The sequence below is a fragment of the Megalobrama amblycephala genome, linkage group LG21 (assembly GCF_018812025.1).
Source record: "Megalobrama amblycephala isolate DHTTF-2021 linkage group LG21, ASM1881202v1, whole genome shotgun sequence".
Classification (NCBI taxonomy): domain Eukaryota; kingdom Metazoa; phylum Chordata; class Actinopteri; order Cypriniformes; family Xenocyprididae; genus Megalobrama; species Megalobrama amblycephala.
In genome coordinates, this window is record NC_063064.1 from 14,063,796 (window position 1) to 14,081,205 (window position 17,410).

At 36.9% G+C, this 17,410-nt stretch overlaps 2 protein-coding genes across 2 annotated transcripts in view; both read left to right on the top strand.

Moving 5' to 3' along the window:
• Positions 1–16,457, top strand: part of grin3bb (glutamate receptor, ionotropic, N-methyl-D-aspartate 3Bb) — a 104,302-nt gene extending 87,845 nt beyond the window's left edge. Inside the window, exons 6-9 of the mRNA XM_048172259.1 lie at positions 8,589–8,740; positions 12,681–12,845; positions 13,564–13,631; positions 14,392–16,457. Coding sequence (XP_048028216.1) covers positions 8,589–8,740; positions 12,681–12,845; positions 13,564–13,631; positions 14,392–14,899 — 893 coding nt within the window. The 3' untranslated portion in view covers positions 14,900–16,457. The remainder of the gene's footprint in view (positions 1–8,588; positions 8,741–12,680; positions 12,846–13,563; positions 13,632–14,391) is intronic.
• Positions 1–17,410, top strand: part of magi1b (membrane associated guanylate kinase, WW and PDZ domain containing 1b) — a 1,153,738-nt gene that overhangs the window by 655,002 nt on the left and 481,326 nt on the right.

The window sequence follows — 17,410 nt, forward strand, 5'->3', positions numbered from 1 at the left end:
ATTATTAATGTAACTGTTCGTTTGACACAAAAATGCCATTTATGCATGATAAACACAATAATATTTGCAAAACACCTCATCACTCATCTTCCCGCAGTTAGTCCACTCTCAAGTCACTGTCTCTTGTGATGCTGCTGCAGGTTGGGCTGCATGTGTTCTGGCTTGTGTGTTCATTATATATACAGTCAAAAATTTATTCAGACACCTTGAACATTTCATTCATTAATACAGTTTATTCACTATAGTTTAAAAAAATTGTAATAAAATATGACAAGATCTCAGAGTTAAACTGTGTAAGACAAAAAATAATTTATGTCAGATAACACTTAAGCCAAACATGGTCAGGTAAAAGTGTTTGAATAATTTTTATCAATTTTACTGGTAGTCCACTGTATGAAGAATTTGGGGGTATAATATGTCACAGTTTTCTTTATTTTGCTATCCTCACTTACATAAATGAACTATAGTGTCCTGCACCCACTAGTAAAAATATATAAAAAATATCAAAAATGTCTGAATAATTTTTGGTTTGACTGTATAATCATCAGAATATAGCCTGTATTTAATTGTAAAGTTGTTTAAATTGTTTTTACAGTCATTTTATGATTTAGGATGTTACCATTAATTGCTGGTAGTTTTATTTGTGCAGGTCTTAAAAAAAGGTCTTAAAAAGCCTCTGATTTAAAGGGTTAGTTCACCCAAAAATGAAAATTCTGTCATTTATTACTTACCCTCATGCCGTTCCACACCCGTAAAACCTTCGTTTATCTTCGGAACACAAATTAAGATATTTTAGTTTAAATCCGATGGCTCTGTGAAGCCTACATAGCCAGCAATGACATTTCCTCTCTCTAGATCCATAAAGGTACTAAAAACACATCTAAATCAGTTCATGCGAGTACAGTGGTTCAATATTACTATTATAAAGCGACGAGAATATTTTGGTGCGCCAAAAAAACAACTTATATAGTGATGGCCGATTTCAAAACACTGCTTCAGGAAGTATCGGAGCATAAATGAATCAGCGTGTCAAATCTGTTGTTCGGAGCGCCAAAGTCACGTGATTTCAGCCATTTGGCAGTTTGACACATGATCCGAATCATGATTCGATACACTGATTCATTGTGCTCCGATGCTTCCTGAAGCAGTGTTTTTCGGCCATCACTATATAAGTCGTTATTTTGTTTTTTTTTGGCTCACCAAAAATATTCTCGTTGCTTTATAATATTAATATTGAACCACTGAACTCACATGAACTGATTTAGATGTGTTTTTAGTACCTTTTATGGATCTTGAGAGAGGAAATGTCATTGCTGGCTATGGAGGCCTCGCTGAGCCATCGGAATTCAACTAAAATATCTTAATTTGTGTTCCTAAGATTAACAAAAGTCTTACGGGTGTGAAACGGCATGAGGGTAAGTAATAAATGACAGAATTTACATTTTTGGGTGAACTAACCATATAATGCAGATACCCTGATTAAGGTGAGGACCAGCCTCATGGAGGTCGCCATGTTGAGATCACATGACCAGACATTGCAATTTACTAAAATGCAAATGGGATGACAGTTGAAACACACTTAACTTAAAATACAGATACAGTACAACACTAATATGGTATTAATAAACTGTAAAGTCTTTAATCTAATTTAGATTTTTCCTATTAGTATTTAATACTAATACCACTTTACCTCTAATACTACTTTACCTCTTTTGAAAAATTCACTGGCATACAGAAACTTAAACAAATACTTCTCACTTTATCTTGGTGTCACCACTGTTATTGGACATTTTCTGTTGTGAAATAAATTAATCATGGGTGACAGATACACCTGCAAATAAAGCATTTCTGCCGAAAATTAGGCTTTTGCATGATGCTGCATCCGTGATGATAGATATCAGTATATAGTTCAAACCCACTATAGTTCAAAACCTAATGCATCTTTTATAAATCATAAGTTTCATGATTTTTACATGAAACTATATTTTATCAAATTATGTAAAGGCCAGAAGAAGATCAGTTGGAATACCGTATGATTTTTCCCTGGACATGAAGAAAATGTCATGTTTTTCATTGTCCAAAATGGCAGATACTGTGCTAGTAAAGAGAAGAAAAGAGAGACAAAATGGGATGAAGTATTCAGACTTTTCATTTGCATATTATAGAGTGTATTAACAAATCCACAACTGACAAGAACTGGGGGAAAAAAAGTAAGAAGTCAACTTGGCACAGATCTCTCCTGCTGTCATGCATTTTAGTGGAGAAGCCAATTTAAATGCAAACCTGGGCTGTTTTCCTGAGCTGCCTACAGGAAGCACAGATCTTTCTAGAAGGCGGCACTGAAAGGTGTGCTGGAGGAAAGAGAGAACATTGAGTAAAATAATTGTGGTCCGGTTTATATATATTTTTTTTTCATTTTTCAGGCCTAACCCTCAGCTGGGTGTCTGGGCTAATTGAGCTCATGCCCCGCTCGAGTCGTGTTAATTAGCATATGCCTGTTGTCTCAGGTCTCATGTCTGTTCATTCCCCCCTCAGCACGTTTAATACCTCTGTGTACGTGCTGGACAATGTTATGCATGTTTTTTTAATGGATTAATAAGCATGGTCTCATGCATGAGCTGTAATTTAACAGACAGGTCTTGTCCTTCAGTTCTGCCCTTAAATTGTCACAGTCATGAAATTGCTCAGAATTTATGATTGCAGTGAGGCACAGAATATATTTAAAGCATTTTATCTTAGACACTGTACAAAATCGTTTTCTTAATCAGTATTGTTATTTTGTTTTCTATAGTAAAAATATAAACATACTAAAAACAAGATAAGTTTATTTCATAGTCACAACTCATATTAATATTTCATATTAATACTTCTTTAATAGATTTAATAAATAAAATATCTTTAAAAGATTATACTTAAGTGTGAACTGAATGTAATTGTAGCAAATTAGCTCAAAATAAATATGTAAAAACTAGTTATAATTCATTATAAATATTTTGATCAGTTAATAAAATGAACTTAATGTAATAAAATTAATATTACAATCAATTAACCTGTTTGGCCAAAGAACACTCAGTGGTGAATGGAAGGTCTAGGCCGGAGCCTGGCACAAGCTTGGGGTTCCTTAGAAGCTTCTAGTACAGCATCATCTTGACATCAGCATTTTTCAGTAAAGGAAAAGAGAGACTGTGATCTTGTGATCAGTGATTTTAAAGGGTGAAGATGTCACACCCTCTTGAGGTGTCTGAGCCAATAAGGAGCTGTTCTCTCGGAGGGAACTTTACGAGTCTTTGTGCCTTTGGCAGGATATTAGCATAAGACACTGGATTTGATGAATGAGAAAAGAACCTTCTAGATTCTTATAATAATAACGTGTCACAGAGTTAGAAACATGTAACATTAATTAACAAATAGGAAATGGAAGTTGGAGTCCATCGATACCAAACAGGCTACCCATGTGATTTTAGTCTCTGAAACATTCATTTTAACTCTGAAACATTAATGCCAAAATAGTTCAAAAGAGAGAATTAATACATAGAATAAACCCTATAAAAGGAAAATCATGAGAGGGGAAAATTGGATACACGTTTATACATTTCTCATGTGGTCATATATAGAATATATAGGATTAAGAGGGTTTATTTGTCCTTCTCAGAAAGAATGACATCAGAGTCACAAATTCCTGAAGGTCATACAAAGTTCTTATCAGTTTTCTTGTGTCCTGTAACAGGACACCTAGTTATGTCTGTGTGTTAGCTTCATTTGGGATGCTAGTTGCAGTTTAGGGGGATGGGTTCACAGAACTTTGAGAGAGTGAGTTTCTGGATTATTCATTAAATATAATGAATAATTGTGTGTCTGATTGGTCCAGATGCTACATAATGTTTTCAGACACTTGCATGTTGAATGAAAATGCATTTCATAATTACTGTTGTCTTTAAAGGTCTAATTTAGGGTCTAATGCTATTTCATGCATTCTTACTTATTTACACTGTTAAAGAGTTGGATTCTCTTGCTAAACATGGCCAAAGTTTCAAAAAACAAGTTGGACGTATGACGGAGTATTTCTGGGCCAAATATACTCCTTCAGATTTCTAACATGTTTCAGAGATGTTTTTTTTTTTTTTTTTTTTTTTTTTAGTATGGCCCTGTATTACATAATAATTGGTGGACTTCCTTGTATGGGCACTTCTCCCAGAAGAGCGCGCGCACACACATCAACCAGAGCGAGAGAGCAAGAGCACACCCAATTTTATATCTTGCAATTCTGAGAAAAAAGTCAGAAGTACAAGATATAAACTTGCAGTTGTGAGAAAAAAGTAGAATTATGAGTTTTCTGACTTTTTTTCTCAGAATTGCAAGATTAAAACTCTCAATTCAGTTTTATTTCAAATGTTAGCCTATATCTCGCAATGGTGAACGTGATTTCACCAAGTACAACATTTTCCTGGATCAACATCTTTGTTGATCCTGGAACAACATTCCAATCAACCAATCAGATTTGAGGGACAAGTTTACCATTTATGTCAAGTTTAGGCTTACAACCAGGGTTAGGTGCTTCTACATCCGTGTTATTCAACTATCATTTCCCTCTGATTTTAGGGATAAGTTATGGGTAGGGTTAGGTTTAGGGGTTGGGAAAAGGTTAGGACTAAATTTTCGGATAGGAAAGTTGTCTTACTTGGCAAAATCACGGTGACCATCTTGCAATTCTCAGAAAAAAGTCAGAATTACGAGATGCAATTCTACTTTTTTCGCACTAAGAATCACAAGAAAAAAGTTTGCAATTGTGAGAAAAAGTAGAATTGCGAGTTTATTGTATTGTATTGTACTGTACAATTCTGAGAAATAAAGTCACAATTCTCATAAATAAAGTCAACTAAATTTCTCAGAATTCCGACTTTATATCTCACAGTTTGGACTTTATAACTCACAGTTGTGAGTTTAGAGCCTATATTTCACAATTTGAAGAAAAGATGTCAGAATTGCGAGATAAATTTGAGATAAACTTGCAATTACCTTTTTTATTTTTTAATTCAGTAGCGGAAACAAGCTTCCGGACACAAGCCATCAACGTATGTTATCAACGTAATTATTACCAAGCATTACTGTCGGCCACGGGGGCCCTAAATGCAACCACTTATGTCGCTTATTACTGTAGGTAGGGCTGCAGTGCTTAATTACACATGCTCTTTCAGCACCTGGTTTGTTAATGAGCAGTTAAAGACTGAAATGCAGCTACAGTAGCACAACTATTTAGTGAATTCGCCCCTGCGTGTTTGTGTTTGTGTATGTACATGTTGCAGCTTGGCAGTGATAAAATGCGTAGATGTCAGCATTTGAATATCTGTGATCTGTCAGCCACTTAGGAGCCAGTGGAGGCTGGTGAGTGACAGATTTACTGCAGAGAGCTTGAGGGAAAACAGCCCACCGACTGGTCCTAGTATATTTGCTCCTTTTTTTGATATTTCCCTATATATTGTGTTATCTGTAATTTCTCTATTTTCAGGCCTGACCCTCCCTTGGCCATCTGGGCTAAAATAGTAATTGAGGTTCAGTGTAATCAGACCCTTCTGGGCTGTGCAGTACTCCTGACTGTGCTAATTACCATATGCCTGTCGTCCAATTTCTTATGTCAATTCATCTCCCGTGTGTGCTGATTGAATGATATTCATGCCTGTCTTCCAAGAGGAATACAAGTCTATCAATGATATATGAATGATAGGACTCTTAAGCCCCAACCACATCATAACTCACCTGTGAGATGGCCCAGAATGACACACCCCTCCTGTCCCTACGTCATACATGTGTCATGATCACCTGCTGGAGTGCCCTTGTTAGCCACCATAGGGCTCTCCACCCCGAACTATTGCATCACTTTATAGGACTCCATCTCCCATAACCCTTTGTTCTGGACTCATCACTGATCATTGCACACAGCTGTAATCAATTATGTTGTTAGTGTCTGTCTATTTATACCTGGTTTGTTTCTGTCAGTTTCATGGAGGTTTTGTTATTGTTACGTTTGCACGTCTGAGCTCTCTGGCTGTTTTTGTTTTCATGTTTTTGGTGTGGATCGGTTTTCATTGACCCTTTGCCTGGCTGTGACAAGTGATTCTGGATTTTCCTATTAAACTACACTTGGATCTTATACTAAGTCTCAGAGCTTCTGTGACAACATGTAATAGTCGCATCATCTACGTCCTTGCTCTCACATTTTTTGTCCACATTTCTGTGACGCAAGCTTGAATGATTAAAATTGTAATTGTTTACTTACTATTACAGCATGTCATTCCAAACCTTGTCAGCTATGATTTTTGATTTTGAAACTGAGGGGTGAATAAAAATAATGAACTGGCTTTTATAAGAACTGTGGTTTTATTTAGTTGTCCTTTTATTCGTGAAGTCTAATTTACATGTTTCATTAGCGAATTCAAAGAAATAATGGAAATGAGAGAAAAGTAAGTGGTGCAAATAGCAATCCTTGTTGGCAAATTATATTTACACTATACTTTTATATGGTATAAATAGAATCCATCACTATTTTCACCTAGTGTAAATAGCATATTGCTAAGAAAATGCTGTTATTGTCACTTAGTGTAAATAGCATCTATCGCTAAGAATATATGCTATTTTCACTTAGTGTAAATAGCATATATCACTATTTGCACTTAATAGCCGCTGCCAAAAGTAAAATAATACCTTCCAGACTTTGAGAGGCTTTTAGAGAAAAGCTGCACCTGTGTTGTAGAGTAGCATGTTGTGCTAACTGTGCTAACTCTTCTAGATTAGCATAATTCAGGTGACATTTATTGACTCAACTTGTCAAAACATTAAATTTGTGAACATTTTCTGTTTGTCATGTATTTGTTTTAGTGGTTGAGCCAATCAAGTTTTAAAACAGACATATAGAAGTCTACATCTTCAGTGGTGTGCAGTAGTGAGTAAGACTTGCAGATCTGGCTTTTAACACAGTCGACGCGGGTTTGAATCTGCCTTTTGCCAAGCTCGCATTTATTTTTAATAAAAATAAAAATAACGTTCTAAAAGTGGAAATAAACTGCGAACAAGTGTTTAATAATATTAAAAGTGTTTATTAGGTAGGGTTAGGGGAAGGTGTAGGGAGGGATTTATTGTCCCAATAAGGCAGCATCCATTTAATAATTTCAATAAATATAATCATTTACACTCTATGATATTATTGCATCCTGTTAATGTAGAAAAATACTGCCTGTTAATGTAGAAAAATACTGAGATGCAAATAGTATCTGCCAAAATTAAGTATAGATAGCTTCTAATTACTATTTAATTACTATTTACTTTTGAATCTATCGATATTTTCACCTAGTGTAAATAGCATATCGCTAAGAAAATGCTGTTATTGTCACTTAGTGTCAATAGAGTGCCCCAGGGATGACGCGTTTTTGTAGGCCAACCCGGAAGTTAGCGGCGCACGGGTTCCCTCGGGTTCCCCTATGCATTTTTCCCATAGACTTTTGGAAAATCGCAGAAAATAAGCTCTGTGTTTAACAAAGGGTTATGACACTTACACGTTTTGTCTATCAAGATAATCTTTACAAGTTAACACAACATTTATAGATTTTGAAGCCTAAATAAAGTCATCAGATATAAAAGGCTAACAGTAGGCTATAAACGGACTACAGCACACCATAGTCGCGGATCAACGTCGTCACCACCAAGCTTCCTCAAACTTTATTTAGATAACAACTTTATTTAAAAACATGCTCACTGATTATGAGCTGCGCTGTTATTAATACTTATCCACTTTTTCATGAGAAATGCTGTCCAAATGTCCCGTTTTTAATGATGACGTCTAAAGTCCCCGCCAAAGGAAGTAGTCCCTTTTAGCAATTTGTTAGCAACTGCCGATTTTAAGACACAGTAAAAGTTAAAAAAATCACAAGTGGGTTATAACTGGTGTGTTTTATGTCATAGATCAAAACGTGAAAGTATTTAGAGGCTTTGTTAACCACAGACCTTATTTCAGGCGATTTAGCAAAAACCCATTCAAAAAACCCATAGACTTGACGGCGTTGGAACCGGAAGTCCTAAAATGCTAACTCGCTTCCGGATTTTGCCTACAAAAATGCATCATCACTGAGGCACTCCATAGAATATATTACTATTTTCACTTAGTGTAAATAGAATATATTGCTATTTTCACTTAGTGTAAATAGCCGCTGCCAAAAGTAAAATAATACCTTCCAGACTTTGAGAGGCTTTTAGTGAAAAGCTGCACCTGCATTGTAGAGTAGAGTATTGTGCTAACTCTTCTAGATTAGCATAATTCAGGTGACATTTATTGAATCAACTTGTCAAAACATTACATTTGTGAACATTTTCTGTTTGTCATGTATTTGTTTCCCCCATCTCTTCATTATTTCAGCTCAGTGGGCATGTAACCATTGTGTTTCCTATAAAAAACAAAAAACAAAAACAAAAACTGAAGTTTTGAAAGAAATTGTTAAAAACTCGAGACAGACAGTTTAATGAACATTTGTAGCACATTCTGTTTGTTATGGTGATATTTTGATGAATGGGAGTGACTAAGTGACTTTGTTTCCCCTTAGGTTATGGTATCGGACTGCCCCAGAACTCGCCACTCACCTCCAACATATCTGAATTCATCAGCCGTTACAAGTCTGATGGCTACATGGACATGCTGCATGACAAGTGGTACAAGGTTGTGCCGTGCGGAAAGAGAGTCTTTGCTGTTACGGAGGTGAGCAGGATTCAGTCTAATTTAAAGTGAAAAGAAAAATGAACAATGGTGCATAGTGCAACAAATCTCCAGAGGTGGCCCAAAACAGAACTGGATCATTTGATTTTATTATTAACAAATTAATAAATATTTATTTGCATAATTCCTATATCAGTTAAATCCTTTTTACCAGATTAGAAGCATGTAATGAATTCATGGTTGGCGGTGTCACTTTCCGATCTCATACATTTAAGCTGCATGATTGTGTTTTCCAAGCCATGTAAATGTAAATGCTGTGTGCTTGTGTGTTGATTTGATTTTGCTGTTGTATGTTACATCTAGATTTCACCTAGATGTTTTTAGGTGCAATTATATTGTTAGTAAATGGAGATTATGAAGTGATACAGCAAATAAATAAGGCATAATATATAAAGAAAAATGTATTGAGTAATAAAACTGCACACTATAGCACACATGGCTACTTTAATAAATGTCAGATGAATAAAAAAAAAATACATACAGAAAATAAATACAGTTCAGATGACATACTGCTCAAAAAATCTAAAATTAATTGTAATTCAGAAGTTTGGGGCAGAGCTATGTCAATTAAATGAAGAAGGGTGTGTTCGGGGAAACCTTTAAAATGGTGACATCATCATGCGCTCATGGGTGTGTCCTAATACTTCTAGTCAGAAGAATTGTCATTCTCTAAAATAAGAATGCCCATCTCATTAATTCTACCTGCCTCTGACTAGCAAGTAGAAAATAATGGTTCACTGCCTTTGAAATGTGCAGCTTCCTGTTTAAATAAATAGATAATAAAACTGTGCTTTTAATGCCATTTCATTGGTTCTTTCTTAAAGCCCAGACATAAAATCTTTGTACCGATCAATCAAACCTCCAAATCTCCAGACTGCCATTGTATTACCAAATTACATTTTTCTTTAATTAATTACTTGATGCTTTATCAAATCAAACAAAGCTCCTGAGATCATGGCGGTGACACCATCCTGTCATTCTTTATATGAAAGAGCCAATAGAGAGCTCAAATGTTTATCATTTCCACAGAGCCCTTTTAAGTCTGGCAGGCTGATGTGAGTAAGTGATGTTTGCTTTAGCGATCAGTGGCAGAGGGGCTTCAGTTCTTACATATTGATTTGGCTCAGTACCCTCACTAACTTATCTTGTGTCATTATCTCCGGTGCTGACAGAGGTGTGCGTTAGATCTGCTCGAAACCTCAGAAGATTTCAGAGTAAATGACACTTTTGGAGCGTGCTGATCAGCTGACGACTGACATGCAGAAGAAGAAATAAAGGCCGAACTATCCCTCTTTCCTACAACACAGATTTCTCAGTGCTGTCGAATGCTTTAAGCTTTCAGCAGGGCATGTTTTTTCAATCTCTTAATTTCAGGGGGGAAAATTACCATTGCCTGAGCAGAAAAGATTATTCCTCATTTCCATTTCAAATCTCAGTGCTCTTGTGGCATCAGAGGCTCACAGAAGGACGAGAACATGAGGACAAAGCATTGTGAGCTGGTTAAAACCTACGCAAGATACACTCGGTTTTGAATCGATCCGACAAGTGAACATGTTTGAGAGAGAGCTAATAGGATGTGTTATTTCCCAGAATGCTGCTTGGCAGTATGCAGTGGTCTTACAAAGATTCACAGGATTGGATTCGTACTTGTGGATCAGTAAGAACCTGATTTCACCTGCTTTTTCATTGGTTTTGAGAACACAAGGTACCTGAAAAAGAGTTTGCTAGAGCTATGCACCAGATGAAAAGTTTCTCTCCCAAGATACAGGCCTCATGCCCTGCGGTCAAAACGCACAGATGAAAGACTTATAAGTTCATTCATGTATTTTTCTTTTCTTTTCTGTAGTCTTGGTTTTAGTTGACTGTATGGTATAAGATATCCTCTGTGAGAACTGTTCAGTTCAATAAAGGTAAAGGTGTGTAATATCTTCACCAAACAAAAGTGCAAAACTAGTGACAGTTATTAAAAAGGTTTCCCTTGACTGACAAACATATAGCTCCGCCCAAAGCCTCAGCCATTGGCTGAGCCACTGTTGCTATGTCAAACAAACAGAGGTTGTTTTTTAGACTTAAAGGGTTAGTTCAACCAAAAATGAAAATTCTGTCATTAATTACTCACCCTCATGTCGTTCCACACCCGTAAGACCTTCATTCATCTTCGGAACACAAATGAAGATATTTTTCATAAAATCTGATGGCTCAGTGTGGCCTGCATTGCCAGCAAGAAAATTAATACTTTCAATGCCCAGAAAGCTACTAAAGACTTATTTAAAACAGGTAATGTGTCTACAGTGGTTCAACCTTAATATTATGAAGTGACAAGAATACTTTTTGTGTGCCAAAAAAAACAAAATAATGACTTTATTTAACAATATCTAGTGATGGGCGATTTCAAAACACCGCTTCATGATGCTTCGAAGCTTTGTGAATCTTTTGTTTCGAATCAGTGGTTCGGAGTGCGTATTAAACTGCCAAAGTCACGTGATTTCAGTAAACGAGGCTTCGTTATGTGATAAGTGTTTCGAAATTTCAATTGTTTACCACTGGTGGGTGTGACTTTGGCAGTTTGATATGCGCTCCGAACCACTGAATTGAAACAAAAGATTCGTAAAACTTCGAAGCTTCATGAAGCAGTGTTTTGAAATCGCCCATCACTAGATATTGTTGAATAAAGTCGTTATTTTGTTTTTTGGCACAAAAAGTATTCTCGTCGCTTTATAACATTAAGGTTAAACCACTGTAGTCACATGAACTGTTTTAAATACGTCTTTAGTAGCTTTCTGGGCATTTAAAGTGTTAATTGTCTTGCTGGCAACGCAATAAACTAAGATATTTTTCATAAAATCTGATAGCCTGTGTTCTGAAAATGAACGAAGGTCTTCCAGGTGTGGAACGACATGAGGGTGAGTAATTAATGACAGAATTTTCATTTTTTGGGTGAACTAACCCTTTAAAGTATGTACACATTCAGGGAAATATACCTTTAGATAGTTCACTTAAAAGTTGACTCTGCAAAAAATGGATCACATTTCCACAATATTAAGCAGCACAACTGTCTTCAACTTTGATAAAAAAAAAATAAAATAAATGTTTCTTGATTAAATATACCACCTTGGTGAGCATAAGAGACTTCTTTCAAAAACATTAAAAAAAATCTTCAAATCATCAACCCCCAACCAAAGTGTATATACTGTTCTACTGATAAATTTGGTTATTATTCAGTATATAAATTTAAAATTTAGTATTTTTTCCTGGAAAATTAACTAAACATTTTGATGACTTATCCATATATTTTTCCAATTAAATGCTCACTAGAATAAGAATGTCCCGCTCCTATGGTGTCTGCAACATAGCAAGTTTCACTAAAAAAAGAGGGATGAGCCCTTTAATATCTCTGACTTGACATTCAGGTTCAAAAGAAAATATGTCAACACAGGACAGAAAATGGTTTTTAACCTTAAAAAAACCCACACACTTTACTGTACCTTTAAGTTTCAGCATTTCAGTTAGTCATCTTAACTTGATTTTATATTGCAGATTGAAAACGCTTTCTGCAGTTTCAAAAACCTACAGATTTATGATTAAACACAATTATTATGTAGAGCTGTTTTACTTGATTGATTTTTGTGTCTATTAGAGTCCGTGGTTTAGCTCTAGCTATCTAGAGGTACATACAGATCAGTTCTCCACATCTAATATTGATGTGGCTCCTGCTTTGGTTTTAATGTCAATTAGTTCAAGTTGGTATTCTTCTCCATCAAAGGCACTCCAGGGCGGGAAGGTTTTGGGCTTCTCTCAGACTAATGAAATATCAGTCAGCAGGATTATACTGCCCTCCTGTGTACAAGTACTGCATCACACCCCTTTGGTCATTAAAGCAGCAGTGTATCATTTCTTCTATGTTTGTTCTCTCTCTTTCCAGACGCTGCAGATGGGCATTCGTCACTTCTCAGGGTTGTTTGTGTTGCTTTGTGTGGGTGTGACCGGGGCCTTACTCACTCTGGCAGGAGAACATGCCTTCTATCGCCTGGTTCTGCCACGTATCCGCCGCAGACAAAAGTTCAAATACTGGCTTCACACCAGTCAGGTGAGCCATGAGCCTAATTTAAAAAGAAATTTTAAAAAGAAAAAGTTCACTCAAAAATAAACACTCTGTCATGCTTTACTCACTCTTTCAGGGTTTTTCTTGTGGAACACAAAAAGACATGTTTTGCAGAATGTCCAAGCTGCTCATAACTGTAAAAAAGTGAATGGTGATCACATCTGACAGATTTAGGCTAATGTTGTGGAATGTTTATGGTGCTTTTTGTCATGTTTGGAGTTTGACCATTTGCTAAATATCTTCTGTTGTGTTGTGTTGCATTAAACCCAACATACATGTTTTGATCAATGTGAGGGTGAGTAAATGGCCACATTTTACTAGTTGACTGAACTGTCCCTTTAATGCTCATGCTATTGACTGGGCTGTTTTTTCTGCAAAATTTTAGCTGTCGCACAGTTTATTATTCCATCACAATGTTTCCTTTATTCCCTCTCCTGATAACTATAAGACTAAGAATGGCACAGTTATTCATGGGGCAAAGCTTTTACTCTGTAAATGAGCTGTGCTTGATCTCTCAGGGTCTTATAAGCTACTTTCTCTGAGGGGGTGGAGAGGGATTACTGCCAAGCCGAGTCAGTAATTGCCATCTCTGGAATATTGATTTTTAAAATCAAAAGCATGATGTTGATCTCTCTCATTCATCTCATGGTGAGACAAATCCCTTTTTCTTTTCTTTCTTTCTTTTTTTTTTTTTTTTTTGCAGAAAATCCACAGAGCACTGAACATGACTTATGAGGATGTGAAACGGCAGCGGGCAAACGCAGAGAAAAGGTTTTGACTTTGTTTTATTAATATATTTTTTAATTTTAACAGCAGGATTGTGCTTATCACAGCTTATTTCATGGCTCTCCACTTTAAATGTAAAAATGAACTTGGGTTTTATTTAATTCCTTTAATGTGCTTAATTCCTTGCATTGTTTTTAAATGTGTATTTATCTTTAATTTATTTTTATTTCAGTTTTAGTAATTTTAGTACTTAAACTTATTTCACTTTAAGTTTTTTCATCAAATATTTATATATTACTTCTGCTTAATTTCAATTAACGAAAATGATTTTTAATAGTTTTCGATAACATCAGCAGTACAGTGTTGTTATTCTTATTACAGCAACTTGACGATCATATAATGATGGACAGTGGTGGAGCTTTTTTAAGAGAGATAGTTCATCCAATAATGAAAATTCTGTCATTTACTCTTTGATTCATATTTTGGCTGCACTTTTCAGTACAATGAAAGTGGATGGCGACTGGAGCTAAGTTTCAAATGCACCAATAAAAAATACCATAAAAGTAGTCCACATGGCTCAAAAAGCTTCAGAAAAGTTGGAATACAGCACACAAGTCATATTGATTACTTTTTTGATATTTTTGTCATTTTGGAGCTCCAGAGCCCCAGTCCACTTTAACATTCATTATATGGAAAAGAGTGACCTTGCAAGGTTATTCTGCAAAACTTCAAGAAATTATGACAAAATTTTCATTTCTGGGTGATCTCTTTAACAAAATCACATATCTTGTCTCTGTCTTCCCAGTTGTAACATCCAGAAAGCCCAACCACATCCGCCACCTCCAGCTGCTCCCCTCGGATCCTTTGCCAGATGGAACAACGAAAGCACCAAGGTGACACAGGAGCCCAAAGACAACAAGAGGGTCCATTTCAACCTGGAAACTCTCAACTCGCGCCGGCTCCTTACCCGTGTCGTGTCGGAGGGGGGTCAGGCTAGCTCCGCCTCTGCATTGAGCTCTGGGGCTGGGAGTTTATTGGCGAGAGTGTGTGAAAACGGAGGGCCCATTCAGCAGCCCACCTCCTCAGTGAGATCCTCGAGCCCTTCCAGAGATGGCGAGCTGGAAGAACTCCAGGCGAAAATTGAGGAAATTCGTGGGCATTTGAAAGCAGCTCTGGCTCGTAGGGCGGAGCTTCAGACTACACTAGCTAAAGAACGAGTGGCTGCAGCCCCGCTGACCACAGCAGCTCCGCCCACAGTCACAGCCACCATTTGCCCCGCCCTCACCAAAGAGCCAGCAGATTTGAAAAGGTGATGCTCACAATGTCTGAAATGAACATGGTGACAGTGGACATGATTTTCTATCTTTCTCCTCCAAAAAAACCTTTCATATACAACAAGACTCTTTTAAAATCATCATGCTAAGGGAACATTAATCCTTGATACCGTTTTGCTAATGATAACGCTAACAGGGCCTCATGTGGCTTATTTTCTAAAGCATCACTCTCCAACTGCGGTTAGTGGGCGCTGACTGGTTGGGGATCTTTTTCGAATCATTCATACGTTTGCAGGTGAAACCTGAAGAACAAATGTTATAAAGTTGAAAGCACCAAGCAAGACAATGCTTTTCTCTCAGAGCTTTATTTATTCACATCCCTATCCCTCTGCCCAGCTGTGAATAAGTATCATAACAAACCTGTTTGCACCCTAGTCCTCATCATGGTAGTACAGAACATTGACTTGGCTGCTTTGTCAGTTATTTTATAGCTTGGTTGTGTCTCAAATCTCAAAACTGCTATTGACCTTTTTTTCCTCCATAAAGTCATACGGACATATGAATGGCCAGGTTGCCTGTTTGAATTAAGTTTGGTGTTAAAGAAATAAATGTGATCTTGTCATAAATTTGATAACTTACTTGAAAAATTCCAGCTCAGAGAGTTACTTGGATAATTTAAAAAAGGCTGATTTTTGTTGTTATAGTTCCTCATGATGAACCACAAAACTTTTGGTGTTTGTACAGGCTCATGAAACAGGAGAATGCTGCATTATAAAGCGTATAGTTATACATCAGAAACAATATTTACTGTTATAGTTCAGAAACATATCCGCTTGATGCACAGTCAACATGATGTTTCTGCTTGCCAAACATTTACGATATCCACCTTCATCCAACATTGATGTTTTTGATGACCATGGATTTCCTACAAAAAAATAAATAAATACTAGGAATTTACTGTAAGATTTAACAGATTTTAAAAAAAAACACATCTTTTGACATTTTTCTACATGAGATTTTAGCATTACATTACAAGTTATTTGAACAACGAGGAAGGTACTTTCCATGAATAGGCTGTACAATATTTATGTATATACAAAAAAAGATACGTCCTCTCACTTTCAACTGCTTTTTTCCAGCAAACATAAACAGATTTAACAGCTGAGTCATAAACTGAACAAATCTCACAGACATTTGATGAACAGAAATGGAATAATGAGTCCCTCAACAAAAGGGGGTCAATAAGGTTTCTCATGGTTTGGCACGGCAAGGATAAGCTGACTTTCCAGTCTCCATGTAGCACTGTCTGAGGTATCTTACATGATGGACATTGCAGTTTATTGCTCAGGCCACATCTGCAATCTTATGCCCCCCTTGCAGCAGGTCTATGGCATGTTCACACAAGTGATCTGAAACCCTGGGCTTCTTTCTTCTGGTGTCAGTAAAAGGATCTCTTTAGTGTCCTAAGTTATTCGAACTGTAACCTTACTTGTCTACCGCTTGTAAACTGTCAGGCTGGGAAAGTTTCCAATAGATTTTTGGAGTGTTTCTGTGGGAATTTTTGCCCATTCATCCAGTAGAGCATTTGTGAGGCCAGGCAATGATGTTGGAGGAGAAGGCTTGGCTCGCAATCTCCGTTTCAGTTTATCCCAAAGGTGTTCAGTGGGATTGAGGTCAGGGCTCTCTGCAGGCCAGTCAAATTCTTCCACACCAAACTCATCCAACCATGTCTTTTCGGACTTTGATTTGTGCACAGTCATGCTGGAATAGAAAAGGGCCTTTCCTAAAGTCTTCTCTCAAAGTTGGAACCCGCATTGTCCAAAATGTCTTGGTATGCTGAATTATTAAGATTTCCCTTCACTGGAAGTAAGTAACCCTTAACAAAAGCCCCATACCATTATCCCTTCTCCACCAAACTTTACAGATGGCACAATGCAGTCAGGCAGGTAACATTCTCATTCTAGCCCATCAGACTGCCATACAGAGAATCGTGATTTGTCACTCAACAGAACACGTCCACATCTCCTAGAGTCCAGTGGCGGCATACTTTACACCTCTCCATTTGACGCTTGGCATTGTACTTGGTAATGTGAGGCTTGCATGCAGCTGCTTGATCATGGAAACTTCCACCACACAGATTATATTCTGATATTATTGCCAGTGGAAGTTTGGAATTTTTCAGCTATGGACTTTTATGCACCATGCGCCTCATCACTTGGTGAATCCGCCCTGTGAGTTTACATGGTCTTCCACTTCGTGGTTGAGTTGTTGCTGTTCCTAAACACGTCCACTTTCCAATAATACCACTTGCAGTTCACCATGGAATATCTAGCAGGAATGAAATTTCATGAACTGTTTTATTGCAGAGGCAATAAAATTGAATTCACTGAGCTCTTCAGAACGACCCTTTTTTTCACAAATGTTTGTAAACGCAGGTGACAAGGGCCTCATTTATAAAATGCTGCGCAGAAACCGTCCTAAATTTGATCTTACTATCATTTCTCAGATGTGCTTACGTGCGATTCATAGAATGAACTTACACACAGAAAA